Genomic DNA, 26497 nt, shown 5'->3' with positions numbered 1-26497 from the left:
AGTAGTTTTTCCTTTTTTTAAGAGATGGGATATCTCTGTGTCAGCAGACTGGAGTACAATATAGCTCACCACATTTCTGAACTGGCTCAAGCAATCTTTCTGCTTCAGCCGTTGGAGTAGCTAAGATTACAGGCAAGCGCCACCATGCCCAGCCAGTTTTTTCATTTTTATAGACACAGGGTCTTACAATGTTGCCCGGACTGATCTTGAACTCCTGGGCTCAAGGGATCCTCCAGTCTTGGCCTCCCAAAGAGCTGGAATTACAGGTTTTGAGCCACCATACCCAGCCCTTTTTTTTCTTTATGGAACTTTTCTATTTTATTTTCTAACATAATCAGTGGTATATGGGAAAAGTATTTATTTTGTACATCTAATTTAATCTGTACATCTACAATGGTCATTTTACTGATATTCTTATTAGTTGTTATAGTTTGTTTTTTTTTTTTTTTTTTTTTTTTTTTTTTTTTTTTTTTTTTTTGAGTCTTGCTCTGTCACCCAAGCTTCAGGGCAGTGGTACATGATCTCAGCTCACTGCAACCTCCCTCTCCTGGGTTCAAGTGATCCTCCCACCTCAGTCTCCTGAGTAGCTGGAATTTCAGGCGCACACAACCACAACCAGCTAATTTTTGTATTTTTAATAGAGACGGGGTTTCACTGGTCTCAAGTTCCTGAGCTCAAGTGACCCACCTGCCTGGCCTCCCAAAGTGCTGGGATTACAGGCTTGAGCCAGTGCACCTGGACATTTTTTTTTTTTTTTTAAAGTTGATTGTGCTTTTGTACTTCACAAACAAAGAACTCTTGGATTTGTTTACCAATTACACAGAAATTGTAACCCATTCACAATCCATTTTGCTCTGCATAATGTTCTTCTCAACTTGATATCTTAACTAATTTTTACACAGCATTGCTTATACCTATTCTTGTTTATACGTGGTCACAAGGTTTTTTTAAAATAATTTTTAAAATTTATTGTCTTCTGTCACCAGTTTATCACAACTGATTGTCAATTCTTATATTTTAACCTTTATTTCTATATGCAGACATTTTCTTTTAAAAATATTTTCTATCAACTTAAAAATGATTTTACCTTTTCATTTGTTTGCTAGCCTCGTTAAAAAAATTCCACATTATCTTCAACATTATTTGCTTATACACAGTGAAATAATCAACAAGAAAATATCTTTGAAAGCATTTGTCATTCAATTAAGTAAGCACTTCACTAGACGGTAAAAGTGTTCTACACTCTGAAGTCTATGAAAACAAAGAGAGTCAGCCCTCTGTATCCATCAGTTCCACATTTGTGGTTTCAGCCACGTTGGATCAAAAATAGTTGGCAAAAAATAAATGGCTGCATCAGTGCTAAATATGTACAGATTTTTATTATTCCCTAACCAATACAGTATAACAATATTTACATAGCATTTACATTGTATTACATATTATGAGTAATTTAGAGATGATTTAAAGTATATGAGAGGATTTACAAAGGTTATATGCAAATATGACACCATTTTATATAAGGGACTTGAGGATCCTTGGATTTTTGTATCCGAGTGGGGTCCTGGAACCAGTCTTCCATGGATACTGCTGGACAAGTGTATATGAAAATCAGGTAACATATAAAACACAGTGTCTCTTAGCACCTATTCAAGCCCTCCACAGACAGAAATGTGATTTTCAAAGTGTACTCAACAAAATAGACTCCTCCTTATCTAAAAGGGCAAGCTAATAAGATTTTACTACTTAAGTAACCTAAGAGGATTTATAACAGAATTCAATTGAGAAATTACATAAAGTAAGACATGTTGAAAATAAATCTATAAAATAAGATCTTAAGTACAGAAAAAATTAAAAGTAGAAATGATCTCAGGATGTGAGAGAGCAGTTCACATCAGCACATATAGCCCACCTACACAGAAGCTAGTGGAGAAAATATGCAGTTTTTGCTTTTCTTGGTATTAGAATTATTGCTATACTCAGGAGATAATGTGAAGAATTGGTCACAGACTGTGATGTCTTTCCTAACAGTGAGAACACATGGATACAGGGAGGGGAGCATCACACACTGGGGTCTGTCAGGGGGAAATAGGGGAGGGACAGCAGGGGGTGGTGAGTTGGGGAGAGATAACATGGGAATAAATACCAGATATAGGTGATGGGGAGGAAAGCAGCAAACCACACTGCCATGTGTGTACCTATGCAGCAAACTTGCATGTTCTTCACATGTACCCCAAAACCTAAAATGTAATTAAAAAAAAAAAAAACAGATTCAACAAATTCCCTCTTGACCATTAAAGAGTCAAGTGTTTTCACCCAGGCTAAATATATCAAACCACAATTGAGGTTTATATTATGCTAGATGAGTTCCTCAGAGTAGGCCCATGACACTGCAATTGACAGACCTCCTACTGGGTAATGTCAGTGGACCAGGTTTCTATTTATCTATAGACATTTCAGGATTGCAATATGGCTTAAATATTACTGCTTCAAAGCAAATAAGGAATAGATTATCTTCAAAGCTCATCAATTAATAATCCTTAAGGAATATAGAAAAAATCCCTATCACACAAATTATTGCTGTGTTGCTATATTATTTATATAGTAACTTTTGATAAAAATCAATGAAGTAATTTAATAAAGATGACACATACCACATAAAGGACTATATCTTTTCTATGTCTTTATGTAATTACAAACAAAAAGGATGTAATCTTTTCTTCCTCTTTTCATTTACAACATTATCAATTTATGTATTTAGTGCTTAAAAGCAATAGTGGTATGAAGGTAGAGAACTGGTGTTCAAATCTGGGGTCCACCACTTATTATCTATGTAACATTGGACAAGTTTCTTGTTTCCAGCTTAGTTATCTTATCTGAAAATGGAAATAATAACAATTATGGTGGTTATACCTATACCTTATTGTTGTGACGGTTAAATGACAATGTCTGTGAAGCAGACATAAGATTTATATGTTGCTTCAAAATGCAGGTATATAAGCCAACCAAGAAATTACTAAATTTCAGTTTCCTAGAATAAGAGATTCTGGTGAACATTTGGGAGGAATAAGAAAACTGAACTACTGCCAATCAATCAACATTAAATAGAAAATTAGTTATAGAACAAGGAATAGAGTTCTATTTATTCAACAGTGTTTAGAAGATTTGGAGCCTGAATCAGAGTACTCAAGATCTCTGATTACTTTTCCATTCTTATACAGAGATGCATTTATTAAATTACTTGGTAAGTGATCATCTCAACATGAAACCTTGACCATATAGGAATGCTGAAAATCAAGGCCAAATCCCAAGTTATTGACTTGTGAAAATGAAACAGCTTGAAGCCCTGAGTATTACAATAGCAAACTTGATTAAATTATTCCCTAGGTATAGGAGCTAGACAGCCACTGATTGTCCCTCCACATGTCCACTGTTTTAATTCTTCTCAACAAGCTTGCTTTGACCAAATCACATGCTATCTAATTCATACTAATTTTCCACAAGGTCTTCTCTACATCTGGTGTATATTACTTTCATTATCCTAATTAGCTATTAATTATGCCTTTCTTGCAATATATAAAATGTACATGCACTCTTGCAAAAACCGTACAGATATTCACACTTATTTAACTTTAACAGCTCCACCTAAGGACAAAAGCTGTAATATCAAAAGTGTCTTAAAGTGATTAAATATTTGGGAGTAAAAAAGTAGATTTGCTTACATTTTTAAATTTGGATGGGCATGTGCTATGTATATTAAAAATAATGAAGATTCCATGCCACATTTTTATGGACAATTACATAAAATAGGGTGCCCACAAGCATGCAAATTAGCACTGCCTGAAATTACATAACATCTGTCTTCTTGCTTGACTTTCATGGAAATCTGTATTTCTGGACAACTTGAGAGCTGAGCAACAGGCCCATGTCCTCCTGTTAATTTATTTAAAGGGTGGGGCCAAAACATTTATAAGATATCACTAAATAAAAAATAATGTCGGGAATAAATATTTGAAGACATCTATTCATGGGTCTACTGTGTTCAAGGTGGCTCTAGGGATATAAAACTGAAAGTCAGTACCTGTCACAATGCAAGTTCCACAAATCTACATAGACAGTGTGGGCATGAGTATTGTGTTATAGGCATGCCCAAATACAGAAGAAACAGGACCACTGAATCTACACATAAAAGGGTCTGGGGAGGCTCTTACACAGGAAGATTTTAAGCAAGGAAATACTAGATTTTTGAAATACCTCTCTGGTGCCAGTGTAGGGGTCTGGGAGGAGAAGCTGAGACCAAGACATAGACTGATAACTGAACCATCACCATCTTGTGTAATTACAGTCACTTTATCTAGTAAGCTTGGCTCAAGTGGTAGAGAATAGTCAGGCTTGTGCCAGTACAATTTCCTGAGAAAAGACAGCACCCCCAAGACAAATGCCCTAACCATTATACCAATAGGACATTCTCAGATTTTCTCTAATAGAATTCTTAAATAGCACCAAGAACATAGCATCCATACATTTGTTAAACATGTATTAAGTTTCTGCCTTATGTAATGGATTGTGCTAGCTCTAAGAACACAAATATGCAAAAGATAATGTCCTGCCCCAAATCTAACAAAGAATTAACATATGTCATAATAATCCATTCAGTTCTGGAATACCATAATATTAGTACAGTTATACAGTTTGCTTGGACAGCTTTGCAGCAGAAATGTCTGCATATATGAATCAGTCCATAATGTGCTATGGTTAAAAAATTACTTACTTGGGCCAAATGACATTTTATTAAACTATGTATATGTATCACTCAACAATATAAGTGAATAAAATTTTAAAAAATACAAAAATATAGTCAATACACATTTGTATTCCTGAAATTACTATGGAAAAAAGATAAGTTTTAGAAGTCACCTAAAGATTTACATAACAAAATAAACTCCCTGTATTTCAGAAATCTAAAATTTAGAAATTTGAGGAATCAAGGGAAAGAAGAGAATTAACTAATCTACTACACAGGTAGGTTGATGTCATGATTTTAATAAAACATGCTAAGGCCACTGAATTTACTGGATCTCAGAATACGTCTGGGGATAGGCATTCTTCGTTCAGCAACTAAGCCAGTATTTCTAACCTTATTGGAAATGCAGACAGACAGGGAATCTTATTGCTTCTTTTGTTATCCCAGTGTAGCACCCTTCTTCTCTTCTCAAATATTAGTGGATATTTTGATGCAGAGATTTCATCAAGATCATCCAAGCGATATCATCCAGCAAAATTTCAAGGGAAGTTCCACTACCATGGGGGCTCTCACATTTCTAAAAACTGCTTCAAGTTACAATTTGGGTTTCTCTAAATTAAAATTGCCTCAAAATCATCCCTTGTCTTAAGAAATCTCTAAAATTTGATCAAGCTGTATATTTAAATAAAGCAAAACCAAAGATTTTCATATACTTACATGAATGGGGAAACATCTTTTCATAGAGTACAATGTGTTGTCTAATAGAAGAGGATTTCAATAGATAAAACACTAAAAGGTATAAATGAAATTAACCATTTCCCTTCTATTACAGAAGCATCATTATGAACTCTCAAAGTTAAATTCTACGTTCTGCTTTAGCAAAATCTAACAATTGTATGGCTCTAACGGCAAAAATTAAAGCTTGACATAATTATAATCAACTAAAATACAACAGTTTTTTTAAAGCAAAAAAAAAAAAAAAAAGATGTTTCCTTATGAGGAAAAAAATTACCAATCAAGTAATCCTGTGTGATAATATTTTAATTTTGATTAGACTTAAGAAAACTGATTCCCTTACCAACTAGATAAATGAACACATGGCCTCAGAAAAATAACATACCAGAACAAAAATCTACATGCCAGCTTAATATAGATCCTTATTAGATTACTAAAAACGCCACTTCCAGACCAAGAAGATCTAGCATAAAACTAAAGAACTGTGATTAAAAAAGAATGATTTTTTTTTTTAAACGTAGGTTTTACACAAACTTAAGAGCTGGAATTTTTTTGATAGCCAAATTCCCTATCATCAAAGAACGTAATGGATTTTGCAAGTAAAAGTAAGTTTAAAGACTTTCATTTGCATGAGGTAATCAAAGAATTGTGAGCAAAAATAAAAGCAAAATTCAACCTTTTCCTCACCTCTAAGTCTCCAAGTGCTTTTATATTTTATAATATCTATGAAATCTTTGCAGCTTGATCCCTTTAATAGTCAATTCCGACAACTGATCATACTGGGCTCTCCAATGCAAATTTCTTTCCTGGTCCCTTACCCTCTTGGTGTGCCCCCTCCTTAGCCTGCTTCAATTTATTCTCTTGACCAAACCAAAACCCTGGTTAATTGTAACTCTTCATCCACTCCTGCCTGTAAGATTGAACATGACTGGAAAAAAACCACACCACACAAGTTACACTCACTTTATGAGTGCAAGTGGTCCTGAACACCATCTAGATTTTTGAAACATCATCTGACAACCATCCTGTATTATTTCGTTATTCTCACATTCTCCTAGAAAACTATTTTACATCTTCTTCCCAAACTCCAAATACCACTTCCTCCATCCCTACTCTAGTTGATGAGTTTGCTTTAGTTCAGAGAATATTAAAGCAATCAGATGAGAACTTCCATAGTCTCCATCACCACATCTACCCAGCATCTGTAAGCACATACTCAGATGAACCAGGCACGTGCCTATCTAGAACCAACCCTTTCGCTTGTACATTTAATCCTTCCCTTCTTGCCTTCAAGAATTTAGTTCCAGTTCTTCTCCCCTGTCACATGTATCCCAAGCTTCTCACTCTACTGGAGCATGCTTATCAGCATAAAAACATGCTAATGCTTCTCCCGTCTTAAAAGACAAAAACCCAGAAAACTCTTCACTCCACTTCAGCTACTGACCCCCAAACTCCATTTCTTTGGTCACCTTTGGGCCAAAACTTTGTGAAAGAATAGCCTATATCATTTCTGATTCCTCTCCTTTCCTCTACTACTTGTCTGAAATGCCTTTGTCACCAACACCAACAGCCTCCCACATTGTAAATCCAATGGTAAGTTTTCAGCCCTCATCTTACTCGATCAAGCTGCAGTATAAAAAACATCATCATGCTTTCTCCCTTTCCTTTATTTGCTTCATTTCCAGGACACACCACACTGTTGACTTCCTTCCTTTCTTACTGGTTGGTCCTTCTCAACTCCTCTGCAGGCTCTTCTCGCCAACCTCTTCATGTAGTGGCCCAGAGTGCAGACGCTGGCCCTCTTCTGATCTCAGCCATCTTATATAGCTTTAAATACCATCCATATGCCAAAGATATATTAAGTTACCTTTCCTGTTCTCTGCCTCTCCTCAACTCAAGAATATACAAAAGCTTAGTTGATATTTACATTTAAAATAGGTCTCTCTAGCTAAGCAGACCCACAACTGAACTCTAGAATTTTCCACTCAAAAGGTGTTCTCCTGCAATATTGTCTCAGTTAATGAAAACTACATTCTCTTAGTGGCTCAGGCTAAAGATCCTGGAGTCATCATAGAGCCTCTCTTTCTCAAATGCCCAACATCCAGTCTGTCAACAAATTGTAAACTGGATGTCAGCAAACTGACTTCAACTACTTCTTACCACATCTACCACCACCAGTTTTGTTGGAAACATCTCTCACCTACGTTACTGCAGTAGCCTCTTCTCCATGGGTGGACCCTTGATCTCCTGCTCTATTCACAACACGGCAGCTACAGTGCTGCTGTGTTAGATCATGTGACTTCTGTCAAAATGCTGTTATAGATCCTCCTTTCTCTCAGAGAAAAAGCCACAGGTTCCCTGTGATCTCTCCTCCCACCATTCTTCCCTTTGCTTACATTTCTAGCCATCCTTGCCTCCCCCCATTGTCCTTTAAAATAACCAGGTACATTCTTAGGTATTTTGACTCCGCTTTTGTTGCTAGAATACTCTTCTCCTAGACCAGGGGTTCTCAAAGTATGTGTCCCCTGGAAACTTGGCAGAAATGCAAATTCTCAGGCCTCACTGCAGACCTACTAAGGGATTCTAGATGGGGGCCAGCAATTTGTGTTTTAAGAAGCCCAACAGGTGTTGTTGCTGTAATACCCTAAACATATGACCTGCCCTAGATATCTATGTGGGCAACTTCCTTACTTCCTTCAAGTCTTTGCTCAGATGTCACTTTCTGAATGAAGCCTACTCTGAATATCTGATTTACAATTTTACATGCCACTCCTTCTCCAGCACTGCACATTTCTGTACTTTGCCTTCCTTTTTCATTTGTCACCCTTATCTTCCAAAATACTATAAAATGTATATTTTCATATTATTTTTTGTCTCGCCCCAGTAGACTAAGCTCCATGAGGGTAGTAATCTTTTTATGTCTTATTCACTGATATATACAGAATTTGATACACTATAGGTACTCACTAAATATCAAATTAGTTGAGTAAATGGTCAGTAGGGACAACTATGTAAGTAAAGCATCCCCAACCAACAGACGGGCAGGGAGTCCTCTGACAAGTGAGGGTTGTGGGCCCGAGTACACAATTCACAAGTGTCACTTCATTTCATTGTAAAGAGTGCAGAGATAAACTAGACATATATGTTAACACTCCCACTCCTGGTACCGGATGCATTTTATGGAACACAGGAACAACCCAGGCATCCTGACGGCTGTTCATCTTCTGTGGTATTATTGGGAAGATGGAAGAATTCAAGTTGCTGTCCTATTCTTTCAGACTGTAGAACCTTTTGAGTATTAACATTTCCTAATGCCTTGCGCTACCACCCTGGTGGAGGTAGGAAAGTACACTCATTACATTCCTACACCTTCCTAAGTAACAGCTACGGATCCTTGACAGAATTCAAGTTCAGGGTAGCTGCAACTGTGATTCTTGTCTTCTGTGTGGGTATGTTACAAAGGAGAAGGTTGGAGTAAGTTTATGGCTTTCTATCTATGAGTTTTAAAAGTGTTCCAAACACAAGCAAGGTAACTTAGGAAGAGAAAAAGATACTGAAGGAAACAACCATTTTTTAAAAAGTCTCTGCTATGTACAATCCCAGTAGTAAATGCTATCATTTAACATTTTCAATATGGTACAAAGGCAATGGCTGATTGCTACCATCAAAACCATGGTAATACTACAAATATATATGCAGAGAAACACTTACCTCTGTTAATTATTTCTGCTACAAATTTATTCCAAAAAAGGTATACAATTTTGATGATCTCTTATTTATAGGAATGATGCCAAGAAACACAGAACTGAATAAACGAGATCACTTTTACAAATTTAACACAATGTTTTTCTTTGTGAATATCTAATGTTGGCCTTTCTATTCCCTTTAAAATGGTCTCAATATTTGTCTCTACAATTGACTAAGGTAAATAAAACAACATCTATGAAGCATGAAAAAAAGAACCTCTTTAATTCCTACCACATAAATGATGGTTACATTAATATTCTATACTTTTGGCTCCAAACCATCTAATAGCTTTATTCTAGTACAACAATAATAACTGTTAAGGGAAATGAGGAAATAGCATGGGGATTATTGCTTTTAGCATTTAATAGCATATTGGAGTCTTGATGCTTGCTTGCATTTGCTTGGAATAAGTATCTAAGGGAAAATTAAGCCCTAAGCTGAAGCAACTATTTGAAATCCCAGAAAGGGCTCCTGGGAATAGTTTGGCTTTTTGTGACAATAGATTTTCTGATGAAGTACACCATTCCCTAATGAAAAAGACCTGGCACAGCTTCATATGATAAAATTTGACCAATGTGAGGAGTGCGACGATCAGTTTGGGAATGAGTGTTTTAATAAAAGAAACATGAAATCGGCTGTGCTTTGGCAGGACATACCCCAAACCATCATGAGAGCTGTCGTCCTGGCCCACAGATGATCCCCACCATGTTACAACTGTGCAAATTCCCACTGACATCACTGACAAAGCTGGCACGGAGACAAAGACATAATCCAGAAGCAGTCATGTTGGATTCTGCTTTGTTGGAGTCATATGAAAAGCAAACTAACTTCCCTGCCCCACTGACCCACCCCCTCAAAATGTACCATGAAATAGATCTGAGGCTCAGAGCTATGAAAATGTACATTTCAGGCAAGTAGATAAACAGGGATAGGCAAATTGAAATTTTAGAAAGGAAAAGGCAGTGTTTTCAAATGATGAGGTCAAATGTGATAAATGTGAAAAAGGATAATACAATAAGACGACTCTAATCACTTGGGTTGAGATTGTCTAATACTTTGACTGGAACAACAGGTCATAGTTAGGGGTAGGTAACAGTTGCTTTTATCTACATTTTATAAAAAGATACCAATACAATAAGTTGCTCTCTGTTGACAATGTTGAAGTTCACATACATATTAATAAAAAATAGTTTACATTACCCGCATAAATGCTTGATGTGTTCTACAGTTAGCTACTCTGTTGGACACCTGTATGCTTCTTGTGATCACATCAGAAGTTCCATTAGAAGAAAAATAGAATCTTGATGAAGACTCTGCCTTTCTGTTCACATCCAAACTCATATTATAAAACAAAACTGCAAAAATATAGAGAATTGCATTAATCTAATTACCTAATGCTTCTTTGTTATTTTTGAAGTGATAATAGTCAAAGTTATACAGACTACTGGAAATATTAGTATCTGGAATTCTCTTTATTAAACAGCTTTTTAAAAACTAACCTGAAATATAAAAGAGGGAACAATTAACATACAAATTTTAAAAATTGCTTTTATAAATAAAGGTTTACAAACTTTCCTCTACCTCTAGGTTTCTATTAACATTAAAATCTTTAGTTATTTGCTTAATCCTTCTATAAATAAAAATTTCAAAAAATATAAAAATTGTTGGTAATAAAAGTCTTGCATAAAGTTTCATATTCCTTTGGAGTCCTTTTTGTCCTCAGAACATTGACTAAGGAAGTGTAGACATAGTACTGTGTTTTCTATCTTATGCAGTTATATGACTAATTTTATATATGACTAATTTTTTCATATTTAAGACTCATTTGTTTGTTTCTGATTTGAAGGCTTGCTTTTTTATATACATGAATACATGGTTAAGTCAAATCTATAAATACGGTTTTCTCAAAAATGTCTTCTTTCCAGTCTTAATGCCCTGATTATCTGTTCTTCCTCTGTGTTTTATTGGTTTCTGGTTTGACCTTCCAGTGTTATTTTGTGCAATTAAAAAAAATTCTCTCAAATATTCTAGCGGTTTGGCAGGGTTTATTTCAAATCTGGCATAATAAATACTTATCTGCTCATGAAGATCTCCAAATTAGTAAAAAAAAAAAAAAAAAAAAAAAAAAAAAAAAAAAAAAAAAAAAAAAAAAAAAAAAAAAAAAAACGACAAAGAAAAAGAAAAATTTTAAAAGCAAACAAAAAATTCCAAGCCAGATCTTACCAAGAAAATATGAACAATTTCATGAATCTAAATGGGTTCTTTGCAATGCAAGCTGAATCTAATAGTCTGCTGAGGTGTCACTCATTATATAGAGGCAATAATTCATAAGTGATAGTTTAAAGAATTTACATAATTCTTGACATGTTCATTTTTATTTTAGGAGTGACTTATAATTCTAGAAGAATTTTACCCACTTACTTCAATGAAACATAAATATAAAATCTATATTACTCTTTATACATTTCAAATAAATCCTTCAATCATCTTTTTATTTGGAAAATAATGAAGTCCAAGCCAACTGGATTTCAAAATTATAACTGAGATTCAATACCTCATAGACAAAGCACTGCAACTAAAATAGCTGTCTACAAGTTCACTGCCCTGAGTTCAGAAAAAGAGTAAATGAAAAAGAGGTGAAAATAATCCACTCTCAGAGTCAAAATGTCCTGGATTTATTAAACATTTAGGTAATTAATGTGAATTATTTCTACCAGGAGTCATTTTATGATAATTATAAGGTATGTTTCTCTAATAATGTGATGATTATTTATGGGTTTTATATGTTTGTCTTCAACTATTTTTAAAAATATCTGGTCACAATGGAATTGTTAGTAGAGGAAACTGGTTTTACATAAAGGGAAAGAGCCCCATCTACTCAATGTGTGTCTTTCGGATTATCCATCAGCTTGTCTGTGTTAATGTGTAATTTACTCTGATGTCATGCTCTCAGAATGCCATTTTCCAATCAATAACTAGATGAAGGCTTGCCCACCCTCTTATTACTGTAGCTCTGGCCATGACTTTTCCAGGGCACTATTAAAAGTGAGTCTGATCTAGAGATACCAGGCTCATTGTGTACCTTTCATTACAAGCTAATACATACTAAGACCTCTATTACATATCCATGGTATGACTTAATAAGTGTGTGGGCCTTTCATGATGTTTAGATGAAAGCAGCCTGCAGGGTCATGAATACGATAAACTCTTGACAGGTCCTAATAGGGGATCATAAACTTTATGAATTATTAAACTCCAAATGTTAATCCCAGGTATGCTCTTCTCCTACCACAGGCTACTTTCACTATTCTTATATTTAGCCTAAATAAACATAATTAGGAACATTAATCTGTTAGCAAAAATATAATATGTATAAAATCACTTATACATGATTTGGGATTCCCCACCACAATTTTGGGTGAGCTGTGTCAATGATACTTTCTCCACAGCAGATAATTGAGAGTTGCCTATACATAGGGAAATGGGTATGGTTCTCAGGAACTTGTAGTCAGTAAATTATTAACAGGTGTATTATTTATAGAAATTAGAATCAGGTCTAGTTTCAGTTTTTTAATATTTATTTTTACGATTATAATTTTTTGAGACAGGGTATCTCTCCATTGCCCAGCCTGGAATGCAGTGGTGTGATCACAGCTCACTGTAGCCTGGACCTCCTGGGCTCTAGCCTCAGCCTCATTTAGTGCTGGGATTATAGGCATGAGCCACCATGCCTGGCTTTCTTCAATTACTGAAATAGGATAAAATATGAAGAAAGCGGTTTTACAGGTTAAGCTCAGTTGATTTTCCTTAAAATAATATGGCAAGTGATACTATGTCCTTTGCTTCTTGCCATAATCTCTAAACAACTACAGCCTTCTAATGTGCCCAACTCATTGGTTAGAACAAAGCAAGAATCTGGAAGATGAAGAGGAAAAGTATGCATCAGGTGGTTTCTCTCCCCTGCTCTCAAGAAGAGCTCCATTGGTGAAAACCAGTGAGGGCTACAAACAGGAATGTGGGATTAATGAGTGAACTGCACACCATCAAGCATTAATTCTATGAGGCATGCTCACCAATGTAACCTGGAACTTCCTTGCCCTTATATGAGAAACAAAGTGTTAGATCCATGCACACAGAAGGCCATCCATTTTCAACACAGTCAAATTTTGTTCTATTTACTGACTCGGGGTGGCTTAAAGAAGCTTCGACAATTACTACAGGTCTTGTCCTAAGAAGGAAATAAAATTAACAATGTTAATTGTAGAATTAGTTTTCCTTAAGAAGATAACTGTATTTGTTTTGTCAGTTTACATTCATCAAGTAATTTCATGAGTCTTCCTTATTACGTGTGTACATACTAATTACTCTAATTTCTGTTAACAGAGGTAAAGAAATTTTATTTAAATGTCTTAAAACATTGACTTTGATGATTTAATTATGTCTATGTAAGGTGAAAAAAATACCCTCAAGTTCAATAATTAAACTTCCAAATACCAAAAGAACATCATGAGGTCACTATCACTGCCGATTTTAAACAATGCCTTCTATCATTTACAATTAAACCAAATTGTCATTAAGCAGTAAAATATATCAGTCTTACCTTAGCAATACAGCAGAATCAGACCGAAAAGAACCAACCGCTACGTCTGTAGGATAAAAAACAACACAGATTAATGATCATCATTAGTCAAAGAGAATTACTTTTCAGCCATAAATACTTAACTACATATCGTCTTTGGCTACATAAAAACACTATTTACAGAAAATTAATTGGAGAATATATGCTAATATTTTAATATTCATTCCACTTTTTTATATTAAAGATTTTTGACTGTATTTATTGCAAATATTTTCCTACTTTTCTCTGAATCTGTTCATGTACAACATTCATCCCATTATGATATAACATAAACTTATGATAAATACAGGTTTACTCAAACAAAATTCAATTTCGGACTAGAAACATTCACTCAAATTTCCTTTCTAAATTAAAAAAAAATTCTTTCTTTTCCTCATCATATGTTTGATTTTCATGAGTGTTTCCATTTTTTCAGAAACACAGAATATAACATTGAGTAACTAACACTGTTAAGCTGAGGAATTACTTGATCACTTTTGGCCCATCTTTGAATTCAAGAGAACTTTAAAAACGAAGGAAAAAAATATCAGCAAGATGAAGTCTTTCATACCAGTTTTATGTACTTTACTAAAAGCAGTATCTATAATAGAGCTTATTTTGATTTAGAAATTATGATAAACTTTATACTCACCTACATATCCATTATTATCTGCATCAATTTGTCCCGATATAGACTGTCCAAACATGCTTAATGATTTGCTGATCTGAAGTCCTTCAATTCTCTGAAAAATAGTAAAGTTGAGTGGAAGTTGTTTTTGAATACTAGTATACCAGAGAAGCAATGATTTAGTTAAATAACGACCTTTCCCAGGCAGGTCTTGGCACACTTACTAACAAAATTGCAATTTAGTTAAATCAAATACTTCTAAGGATGACAAAATTCCCCAGCTCGAAATGAACAGGTGACATCTATTTTGTGGCTAAAAAAATTTACTTTATGAGCAAACGGAAAATTATGTTGTACAGATTTGCTAAAATAGTCCTGACTCCCTCTCTTTTTAGAGATGGGGGTCACCTTGGCTGGCCTTGAACTCCTGGGCTCAAACAGTCTTCCCAGGTCAGCCTCCTAAGTAGTTGAGATTACAGGTGCACACCACCATGCCTGTCCTCCTTAGGTCTCTTCAAGCTCTGTATTTACTCGCCCAACATGAATAACTAAATAAGTATTAATGTGGAAAACAAGATGTCTATAATCACTTAGTGGAGCCCATGATTCAGGCTTTTCATAAAAGCTGACTTTTTAACAAGAACAACCCTAGCCAGATATGTACTTTCCCTTCCATATATCTAATTTCATGTTCATATACAGATTCATAAATGTTAAGCTGATATCCATACTAAGAAAATTAGTATTTTTACTAGACAAATACATTTCTTTCATGTCAATTACAGAGAACGATTTGCTTATTTTTGCCTAATTAAAAATAGCTGTGCCAGCTAATATTTCCATGTAACTATCATGGGAAAAACTTTTCTCTGCATATCAATGTCATTTTTTTCTATACACTGAAATGCCCTGAGTTTTCAACATATAGAAGTGAAGTAAGAGTAAGATCATGAGACTTTATTAAAGTGCTATCATCTTACTACTCAAAAGAAACCCAGAGTATCATATGTATGATCGATCTCTCTATGCAATCTTCATGAAATATGGGGCTCTAGCCACAAGGCCAAGACACAGTTCATCCAAATGAGCATGTTTTAGAATCACATAGAGATTACCTCAGAATAATGAAATACAAAGAGAAATCTTTAATGGGTACAGACAAGCTAGAGTGGAAATGAACTACAACTCTTACTTATGGAAAAAGGGAATTTGAAGAATTATTAATTCATTAAAAGAAGATCATTTGCTATTATAAGTAAATGGTAAAATAAAGTGTTAAGTATTTAAGTGAAGAAAAATAAGTCCACATAAACCCTGGACATTTTAAAGGATGCTCCTCATCACCAATGCTTCTTTTGGAAATAGAATAGTATCTTACCTGAGAGAAAGTCGACGAGATCCCATCTGCACGGCCATTGTAAATATAAATAGCGCCTCGCAAGTCATCTTCTTGTGGAGCTCCGATAGCAACATCTATCCAAGAATGTAAACAGTGGGACGATAAATTTTTGATACAAAGAATGCAACTTTGAAAGCTAACTTTATGATCCTTAATTCATGTCATATAAGAAAACTCTTATGAAAAATAACACTCAGAAAAAAATTAAAATACAACCATCATCATCATGTACAGGATTGCACACAATAGTTTGTATATGGAAGAAAGCAGAGTGGATGCATCTGAGAGACAGTCTCATAAAATAGTTAGGGCACAGGCTCTACAGCCAGACCACTGGGGTCTGACCTGAGCTCTGCCACTGGGCACTGTTATGCAAGGCTGGGCCCATTTCTTAGTGTTTCAATTCCCTCACCTACATAATGGGATCATAATAAAAGCCACTCTCAGCATAAAAGGGTATAAGTTATGTAAAGTGCTTAGAGAAGTGCCTCACATGTAATAAATTCTCACAATCTAGGAATATGATCATAAGAATTTTTATTTTGAGAGTCTAGATGGACCTTATTTGCAAAATGACTTTTAAATTAACTCCTATGCCAATGAAAGTGATTAAGGTATCTGTTAGGGATATCTGTGTGTGCGCGCGTGCACACACACACACACACACAGGATTTCAGAAAATGGATTTGTTCGGTAAAATAGTAACTATACCACCTTTCTGTATTATTGATAATTATGTCAGACTATGACACCAAAGAAAAAAAGATCAACTGATATAAGAAAACCTGGGTAAATGACATGGTTGCTTAAGTGCTATAAATATATAGCACAAAGGAGAAAAATAATATTCTACAGTTGCAAGAGCATTTCATTTCATCAAGCATTGTCTATTCACATATGCAATTTATTACTTTAATAGAAGCCCAATGTGTCTATCTAGTTCATCTTCATGATATTACTTATTACTGTCAAATCTAAAGCCTTTTTATCAACTATAGTGGTAATTTTTGACTACTATTTCAATGAGAGTAAAAATATCTTTGATGTACAGCTCTATGGTAAACACTGTAAAATAGTACAAATGCAAAGCTTTTCTATTTTCAATTAAAAATAAACAGTAGACACCTATATTTACTTTGTTTAGACATACTAAGGCCAGCCTTTTTTGACTTGTACAAAGTTTTTCCAACTTTCATATACAAATATGCCCATTCATTTATTCATTAATTGGACAGCTAGTGAGCACCTACTGTATTCTAGGCATTTGTCAGAAGCTGGCAAAACAGGGCAGTACCATAAAAAGAAACTCATTGTCTAGTAGGGAGGAATGACAAGCAAGAATAGAACAGTAACACAGGATGTGAGGAGGAAGTGATGGAAATTAGGGAAGGCTTCTCATAGAAGATGATGCCCCAGATAAGATTAAAGTATCCATAGGTCATAGCCAGGTGAAGGAAATGGGAAATGCAACTTAGAGACAGGGAAAAGCCTGTGCGAGGGCAGGGAAGCAACAGGCAGCATGGCACACGTGAAGAATGGCAATTGGTTTGGAATAACTGGAGTCAGATTTGTGCAGGATAAATACATACAGGAACAGAGGAGCAGGAATGGGAAGAAGAGAAAGACAGGAGGAGGAGAAGAGGGATGTGAGAAGAAGGAGTGGGGAAAAGTATAGCCACTGAAAAGAAGACAGCAATTTCTTTAATCTGGGCTGGGTTTATACTTCCACCACTGTGGTTAAATCTTTAGAATTGGCTATATATTGATTCTTGATGATAACACATGACTAAAATAGCAAGCCTGCGTAATGAAGTAGTTGATGTACAGAAATTTTTATAGTATCTCTTCTTAGCAAGAGCGATCTAAATTACGGCAAATATTTAGAAAAAAATACAGATGAGCTTTTCAGCCAAAATATTTTAAAAGCCCAGATAAATTTTTTTCCATACAGGGGACACTTGGGTATATTCAATCTTTGGCTATCTCATATACAGGTCCAAATTCTTACTTCCTGGATTACATTTGATCTGTTATATAATACAGTTCTAGCTATCACTATACAAATAAGAAAACTACACTTTGAAGTATATACAATGATGTTTTCCATGCTTACACAACTTAATTTGGGACACAATATACAGAACACAGATATTTAACGACTGCTTTAACTTTTCATCTGAACATTTTATTTCATTTTATTAGTATAAATCATAATTATTAGTATTAATGTCAGCCAATCCTTACATAATGTTTACAATATAGGCACTGTGATATGGGTTTTGTGCACATTTACCCAAGTAACTCTCACAACCACCATATTAAATAAATGCTCTTTGACTCCAACTTTACGGATGATGAAACTGAGGCACAGAGTATAACCTGCTCAGGGTGACAGAGCCAGGGTGTTGTGCAGCTGAGATTTAAATCCTGCAGCCTGGCCCCAGAGCCTGGACTATCACCATGCTCTATAAGCTCATTAGCAACAGAAGTCATGCCCCCAAATTTCCCTTCCTAATACCTATTCCTGTTCTGTGTCAATAAGGTTCTGTCTCTGTCTGTCTCTCTCTCTCTCTCTCTCTCTCACACACACACACACACACACACACACACACAGAGAGAGAGAGAGAGAGAGAGAGAGAGATGGAGAGAGAGAGTGAGAGAGAGATGGAGAGAGAATGCCATTCGGTCATTAAAAAAAAAAAAAGAAATGATGTATTCTACAGCAACATGGATGGAATTCGGGGGGTCATTATCTTAAGTGAAACAAGCCAGGCACAGAAAGTAAGATGTCCTATGCTCTTACTCATAAGTCAATGCTTTAAAAGTGTGTTCACGTGGACATAGAAAGTAGAATGGTAGGCAATGGAGATTCAGAAAGGGGAAGTGTTGTGGGGGGTAGATGATGAGAAATTACCTAATGGATAAAACATGTTATTTGGGTAATGGGTACCTGCAAACTCTGACTTGATCACTATGTCATTGATATAACAAAATTACACTTGTACCCTATAAATTAACACAAATTTTAAAAAGTACTCACTTAATGATTTGATAATATGTCACTATTTCAGGTGCACATGTAGTACAGCTTGTAATTTACAATTGTAGAACTTATTATGGTTCTGCTCTAAAAATATTCAAACATATAGTCTAAAAATCAGATAATAAGGCTCAACGTGAACCAATAAATAGTGGTCTTGTCAAGCCTATTTTACATATGAAATCAAAAATGCTATTTTCTTTCAGTCATGTCAGTTATACTAGTCTGTCTGACCAATGTTTTTCATGCTTTTGATGAGTTTTACATGAAACTTTTGCCAAATCAATTGGTCATCTTCTTCCATTTGAAAATTTTTTTTTCCATTTGAAAAAATTGAAAAATGATATGACAAATGCCAAGATAACTTAAGGTTGCTATGCAAAGTACCACAAAAATTTGCATAATAAAAAGACATTAAGCGTGATTTGCATCCAATACTAGAGATGGAAGATAAAAGAATAGGTAGTGTTTTCCTTCTCTTTCTACATAATCCTACCCTTCTTGCCATGAACACAAAGTATCTTTACCCATCCACCCAATAAAAATAAAATGAGAGATGTAGCAAAATAATAAATACATTAAAAAAAAAAACCAACTTGTAAATTCCTGCTGTTTCATCCAGGCAGACATGGTGGAAAGGAATTAAAGACCTCAGCGAAAAACTAGGACACCCTGACCCTGCTTCCACATCAGCAATGGTCATGCTAATATCTAAAATATAGAAAACGCCTATTCATGGGCAAAACAGAAGATAAAATATAAACTGGACCAAGTAGAAGATACATGGCATTATAAGCATTCACTGAAGTATTAATGTAGCCACTAAAAATAAATATGAGGTAAATTATAAATGACATTATAAACAGCACAAAAATACACAGGAATGTATTTTAAAATCATTTGAATAATAACCTTCCAAATACAAAGGTATTACCTTTAGGAGTGGAGTGCTGAGGGCTCTCAGTGAAACAAGAACTGTGTGAAGCCCAGTGTTTTTATATAGGAACTGAAAGACTGCACTGTCCCCTGAAAGTCCCCTCCAAAGTCCTCTAAGTTTCATGGACAGAACACTCTCTGTCCGTCTGTCCTTCACACCACTGGAAATTACTCAAGCTTTTTCCAGGTGCTAGAGTAATTTTTTTAAATTGTACTTTAGGTTCTGGAGTACATGTGCCAATCATGCAGGATTGTTGCATAGGTATATACATGGCAATTTGGTTTGTTGCCTCCACCCCGTCACCTATATCTGGCATTTCTCCCCATGTTATCCCTCCTCATCCTCCCCGCCCCCCACTGTCCCTCTCCTAGACCCCCCCCCAACAGACCCCAGTGTGTGATGCTCCTTCCTGTGTCCATGTGTTCTCATTGTTCAACACCTGCCTATGAGTGATAACATGTGGTGTTTAATTGTCTGTTCTTGTGTCAGTTTGCTGAGAATTATGGTTTCCAGATTCATCCATGTCCCTACAAAGGACACAAGCTCATCCTTTTTTATGGCTGCATAGTATTCCATGGTGTATATTTGCCACATTTTTTTTTGTCCAGTCTATCACTGATGGGCATTTGGGTTGGTTCCAGGTCTTTGCTATTGTTAACAGTGCCAAAATGAACGTACATGTGCATGTGTCTTTATAATAGAACGATTTATAATCCTTCGGGTATATACCCAATAATGGGATTGCTGGGTCAAATGGAATTTCTATTTCTAGATCCTGGAGGAATTGCCACACTGTCTTCCACATTTTGATAAGGAATTTGCCTGTTGCTCAAGATAGTTTTACAGCTCTGACTAAAACAATAATTCAAACTTGTCATTGACATTTTGATGCCACAAAAATAATTTCTCATGTATGCATTCACATATTTTTCACATTCCAAAGAGTAAAAATAGTGAATGGCCTTCCTTAAATGTGCCAGTTAAAACAAGACAGAAATCATAAACCAAGTATTTTACTAAACATTGATATTTCATTTTTAAAAGAAAGAATTGGGATTGTCTCATACAACACATGTGACGTATCAAAATGCATAAACATGGTTTTACCTCTAGGTTTTTATTAGGTAGAATCCTTAAATTTGCCATTGAATAAGGCTTATGTTTTCAAGCATTAATTTTATTTTCCACTTGATTGCAGAACTCTAAAAAAGGATGCCACCATTATCTCATTTATTATGGTACATATTCTGTACCTGGTATGGTACATCTGACCCAAAATAAATGTTCAATAAATATCACAGAGTTGCTGCTTACGAGATGCAACATAAAGCATAATAAAATTTTCTTTTGTTTTAAAAAAAATCAGTCTTTTAAAAAATATAATAACAGTTTCTCATTACTGTTCATTAAAACTACACACTTCTGCATGGAGAGATCAGTTAGCAGTGAATGCTTTTCTATGACACTGAGTGGCTGCAGAGGAGCAGTGCTGATCTGAATTTATAAAAACTCTCAAGAGATGTGAACTCAATGTGATCAGTGACGGCAGCAGTTTAGTGCACGGTGCAGAGTGATGGCCGCTACAGAAGTGCAAACCAGGTGTCCTGACTCCTTTTGAGGAAGGGCATAAAATAGGACATGATCCCTCTTACAGTTCCAATTAAAACAGCTACACCACCATCCTTCACCCCTTTCAGGGACAAGGTATTTGTGAAAATGAGTCAGTGCCCAACCTGGGGTCCCAGTGGGGAAAGAAGGACAGGGAAGCTAGTGATGGGTGGGGTACAGAGAGGCTCCCCTCCATACATGTTTTAAAAAAAAAATGTCATGTGTTATGTGTAATCACAATAACCGAAAGTATATACATATATTTTTTTTCTTTCCTTTCAGTTTTAAAACGGTAAACAAAAAATCCAGAACTGTAATACTGTATACTACATTACACTATTTTACGTTTAAGTCTCACTGAAAGCATATATTCAATAACTGACTTTTTCTGTAAAATAATTCATTTTATATATTTAAAGTAGATTGCAGCATCTAGGTACAAGAAGACATTAAGGAAGTGAGAATGTATAGTACTCAGTCACTTATCTTTAGCATCTGAGAAAGCTTTAGCCTAATATTATCACACACTAATTGTCAATGGCCTTATCAAGAAGACAATATGAATCTGAAAATAAGTATCAAATACTTATGAGCTGAACTCCAGGAAATTGAACACTCTCCTCTTACACCTATTCATCATTTTCTGAATCATCATTCACAGTTTTAGCAGACTCAGTTACTTACCACTTAGAACTAGACTGATAAAAGCAAAGGTTAACAAGAAATGCTGGTAGATGCAGGGATTGCAACAACAGGACTGGCATCCATGGCAAGATGCAGTCACCACACTATCATCTAGCCAATTAGTGAAAGACTTCAATATCAGTGGGTAAACAGCCACTGTCCCCAGGCTTCCCAGTGGTCTCTCAGAATCTCTTCTGGAATTCCCCAGATTCTCCCACAACGTAGCTATGGGGAATGCCTGGTAGAGCAAGGGGCTTCCATAACCCTGTTCCAGCTCAGCAGCCAGACTGTGTTGGGTTTGGTCAGTGTCTTTATTGTACTGATAGCTAAATACCATGGTCCAATGAGTCTATGGTACACACTTACTACCCATATTTTATTATTTCTGAAATCAGGATCTTTCTTAACAAAGAAAAATGGTGGGTATCACAGCTTAATAGGCAGCATTTTTTAGGGACACATAAATAATGCAGTTTCTAATCAATGGTACCTTAGAATCACTGGAATAAGGTATTTTGAATATCATCTGTTATTAACAGTGGTAAAGACCAATGGGTGACAATTGAGGAGAAGTCATAAGTAACACTAAAGAAAAGAAAAAAGTCAGCATGCCATTCTGGCTCATTTTTCTATAGGAAGGCAAACAACACAAAACTTTAATCGTATTTTTTTCGTAAACCATTTTGAAAGCAGAAATCAAACACCAAATTGACAATTACCTTCAAAGCCATCATTGTCAATGTCGCCAAGATTTGCTATAGATTCTCCAAATCTTGCAGCGTATTTGTCACTTCCAACGAGGTTTGTTTCCATTGCATTCATTACTGCTCCCTAGATAGAAAGGGAGAGAAAAGGTGTCATTATAATACTCTCCGACAACTTTATACATGATTTACTGTTGTAATTGGATATGGATTTTTTCTAATGCGTCAAACAAGTTGGACAAACCACAGACTGAGCTTTAGTACACACATCTCAGTTCAATTCAATAAATATTTATTGAGTCTGTCAACACATAATAGTATGATTAGAGCTCAGAGGACATAAAACATTGTCAAACTCGTGATCTCTAGCTTTGAAAATCCAATAAATCATTTTGATAATTCAATTTAGCAAATATTTATTGAGCTTCTACTAAAGACAACACACTGTGCAAAGAGTGAAAGGTGAAAGGGGCAAGGCAGTGTGTGTAAATACTCCCTTTCCTCAAGAAGCCTAGAGTTACAGGGCGGGCTTAGCACAAGCAGACAAATGACTAAGAAGTAGAAACTGCTTTACAATATCAAGAGCAAATAAAAAAGAATATCTAATTATAACAGAAGAGATTTCATAAAGGAAGTGGCATGCCAGGTGGCTATTGAAGGATAAGGGTAATTTTGATAAACAGAGAAAACTAGCAGCAAAACAAATTCCAAAGAATTTGGCTCTAATGAATGGTATGTATAATGTATGAGACAAAAATGTCAGATTGCAGTCTTATTGTGTAGCATCTTGATTGTTGAGAAAAATTTACCCTTAATTTAGGGGACAATAGGAAACACTGAAGGTTTCTGAGTTGAGGAGTAACATAATTGAAGCAGGCCTTTGGAACCAGCAGCAATGGAGCATAGATCAATCAACTGATAACTGGGAAGGAGGAAGATGAGTTACTACAATAAGACATTCAATAATGTAATAATTAGCTGTCACAATAACAGCTACCAGTTCTCTTTGCAAACTTCGATCATGTCAGTCCTTTGTATTTAAAAAAAAAAAAAAAAAAAAAAGGCCATGTCTTTCAAAACTATTTGGCATTCCCTAGGCACACACATGTTCTTTCCTTGTCAAGTGTTTTTACTTGCGAATTTTCCAATTGAAAAATTCCGATTTTTGTCTTTCTCAAATACTACTTCCTCTGTGAAACCTTCTTGACCCACAGGGAATCACTTCTTCTACTTTGTATGTACTTATAATGTGCCACACACCATGCTGCAGTCAATTGCTTCCTCCCATTGGTGTCTTCACTAGATCCTGAAGTCCTGGGGTCAGCACTAGAATTATTAGCTCTTTTTATAAGTCCTGGTTACATTTCAGATACTCACTAAATGTCACTTATTTTAAATGAAATATGATGACTGGGAATCATCTCTATAAATATAATCACTGACACCGAAGCAGTGAATGATTGTAACAAGGGAGTCAGGGTTAAAGCAGCTTGGCTACTGAGCAAATGTCTAAATTAAAGAGCAGAAGGATAAAGAGGCTCCAGGGAGAAGAGACAAGATATAGGCTTAAGAAAACCCAATGGCTCTGAAATTCTGGAAGGAAAGTTTCAATAAGAAGTGGTGATCCCTCTTCTTCAAGTATTCTCTAGTCACTGAGAGTGGTGACTAAGAGTTCACTGGGAACCCCAGAGAGCTATTTTACTACAAGTAGGTAGAAGCCAGAGTCACTCAAGTACCATTCTTCCTCGAGTTCATTCAAAAGAAAATTTCACCTACTTGTCCAGGGCTCTTCCAAGCCCTGAGGAAACTGTGGTAAACAAGGCAGACAATTTCTCTCCAGGTGGCATCTATACTACAGTAGAATAACAGACAATATCAAATCGAATCAATGTAAATAAATGCCACTTAGTGGTGAGTGCCATTTCAGAGAGCTGAGAAATGAGAGGTTAGACAGGAATGAGAGGGAACAAAGGAAGACTAATCTATATCAGAGGATTTAAAAGCTGAAATCAATTACTAAATTAATCCCAGTGTTTAATAAAAGTAGCACCTTGGGGTAGGCATGAGAGAAGAACAAGAGGGTAGAAAACTGAGTAGTAGGGTTTATCTGTTTTTTTCATAATGAGATTAAGATTTCAGTGGGGGAAAAATGATTCTACATTGCTTTACTTTAGGTATACATGTGGATGTTTGGTTGTAAAGAGGAATATAAGACAAATTTGCAGCATGAAGATGTAGCAAGTACAAAGACTACTAGTTTTGGAAGTAGAAATGTGAAATCTATGGAAGAATATTATCTGATATCACTATTAATGAGCTTCTAATGATCACTGTGTAGATAATTTGCTTTTATTAATAAATGTAGGTTAAATACAGACTAGGAGATACCACAGCATAAATAACTTCCCTGTTCTATAATCATCCATTTATAAGACTAGATGTTTTCTTTCTTAAATTGTAACGTTTAGTCTGATGCTTAATATAAGAACTTGCTAAATGCTCTGAAACCATTTACTAATCATATATACAAACACTTGAAACAGAGTTCACTTTGCTGAACCTCACTTTAAAATGCTGTGCCATAGAAATGAACCAGTTTTCTCACAAGCCCACTCTTGTTTTCAAATCAAAGGAACAGGCCAAGAAGATCTCATTAAGACCCTACCAATTTTTTGTTTTAAGGTCAAGTAGCTACACTGGCAAGATAAGGCCAGCAGATGTCTTTAAGCTGAATTATCAAGTGGTCAGTTTCTACCGCAAATTATCACTAATAATTTAAAATTGAATCATAGTCAGTACTTAGCTATTTATACAATTAATATACTCACTTTGGAATAAACTGTGCCAATTTTATACTCTTATAAAGAGTATAATCTATTATGAATTATGAAAATTAACATTTTAATCACACAACTTGTTTGTAATTGTTTCCAAACCAAGAAATTAAAAACTATTTAAATCTTCATCTTCTAATCCTAGTACTATTGTATAATTTAATTTACATAAGGACCTTAACTAGAACTCTTAAGAGATCCACCTTTTGAAGGAGGTATAAAAATTATTCTTTCAAATTAGATTAGTATCAAAACTGAAAGCAATTTCAACTGCCAGAGGGAGCACATATAAGCTGTGAATAGAAAAACTCCCTAACAACCTATTTCATACTTCTGGAAAATCAAAATGAGACACTTCCCCATTCATCATCATATTCCATTTCATTTTTAGAGCATCAGTACAGTATTAGAATTTTAACATTTGTCAGTAAAAGAAAGCTAAAAATAATCTCAGATCTCTAGAATAAGACCAATTTTAGTTTTGATTATAATTCCATAAATGGCTTCCATTGGGGCACTTGGACATACCGAGCCAGAGTTGATGTACACAAACACTCTTCCTTCCTCTCTGATAGTGCTCTGCATGGGCGCTCCCACCAGCAGATCTGAGAAGCCATCTGAGTTGAGGTCCACAGCACAGACAGAAGCTCCAAAGTACGAGCCAAGCTGTCTCAAAACAAACCAGATCCACTCACTGAGAAAAAAGCAGGGCTACTCGCAAAAGCCCTCAGAGATACTAAAGGTAGAGACATATTACCTTTTTACCTTTCATTTCATGTAAGATACTTAGTTCTTTTGCTTCAATGCTGAATATATATGCCT

General features: G+C 35.4%; 1 protein-coding gene across 2 annotated transcripts in view; it reads right to left on the bottom strand.

Moving 5' to 3' along the window:
* The window catches only part of ITGA4 (integrin subunit alpha 4), an 80861-nt gene that overhangs the window by 28887 nt on the left and 25477 nt on the right, over window positions 1–26497 (bottom strand). For both annotated transcript variants that reach the window (XM_037740047.1, XM_017532747.2), the window contains exons 8-15: window positions 26433–26495; window positions 26204–26341; window positions 22857–22968; window positions 15848–15942; window positions 14494–14584; window positions 13824–13869; window positions 13297–13451; window positions 10424–10578 (exon numbers count right to left, since the gene is read on the bottom strand). In XM_037740047.1, coding sequence (XP_037595975.1) covers window positions 10424–10578; window positions 13297–13451; window positions 13824–13869; window positions 14494–14584; window positions 15848–15942; window positions 22857–22968; window positions 26204–26341; window positions 26433–26495 — 855 coding nt within the window. The remainder of the gene's footprint in view (window positions 1–10423; window positions 10579–13296; window positions 13452–13823; window positions 13870–14493; window positions 14585–15847; window positions 15943–22856; window positions 22969–26203; window positions 26342–26432; window positions 26496–26497) is intronic.

The sequence above is a fragment of the Cebus imitator genome, unplaced genomic scaffold, assembly GCF_001604975.1.
Source record: "Cebus imitator isolate Cc_AM_T3 unplaced genomic scaffold, Cebus_imitator-1.0 Scaffold78, whole genome shotgun sequence".
Classification (NCBI taxonomy): Eukaryota; Metazoa; Chordata; class Mammalia; order Primates; family Cebidae; genus Cebus; species Cebus imitator.
The sequence above is the reverse complement of the archived record's forward strand: the minus strand, read 5'-3'. Positions and strand labels throughout refer to the sequence as shown.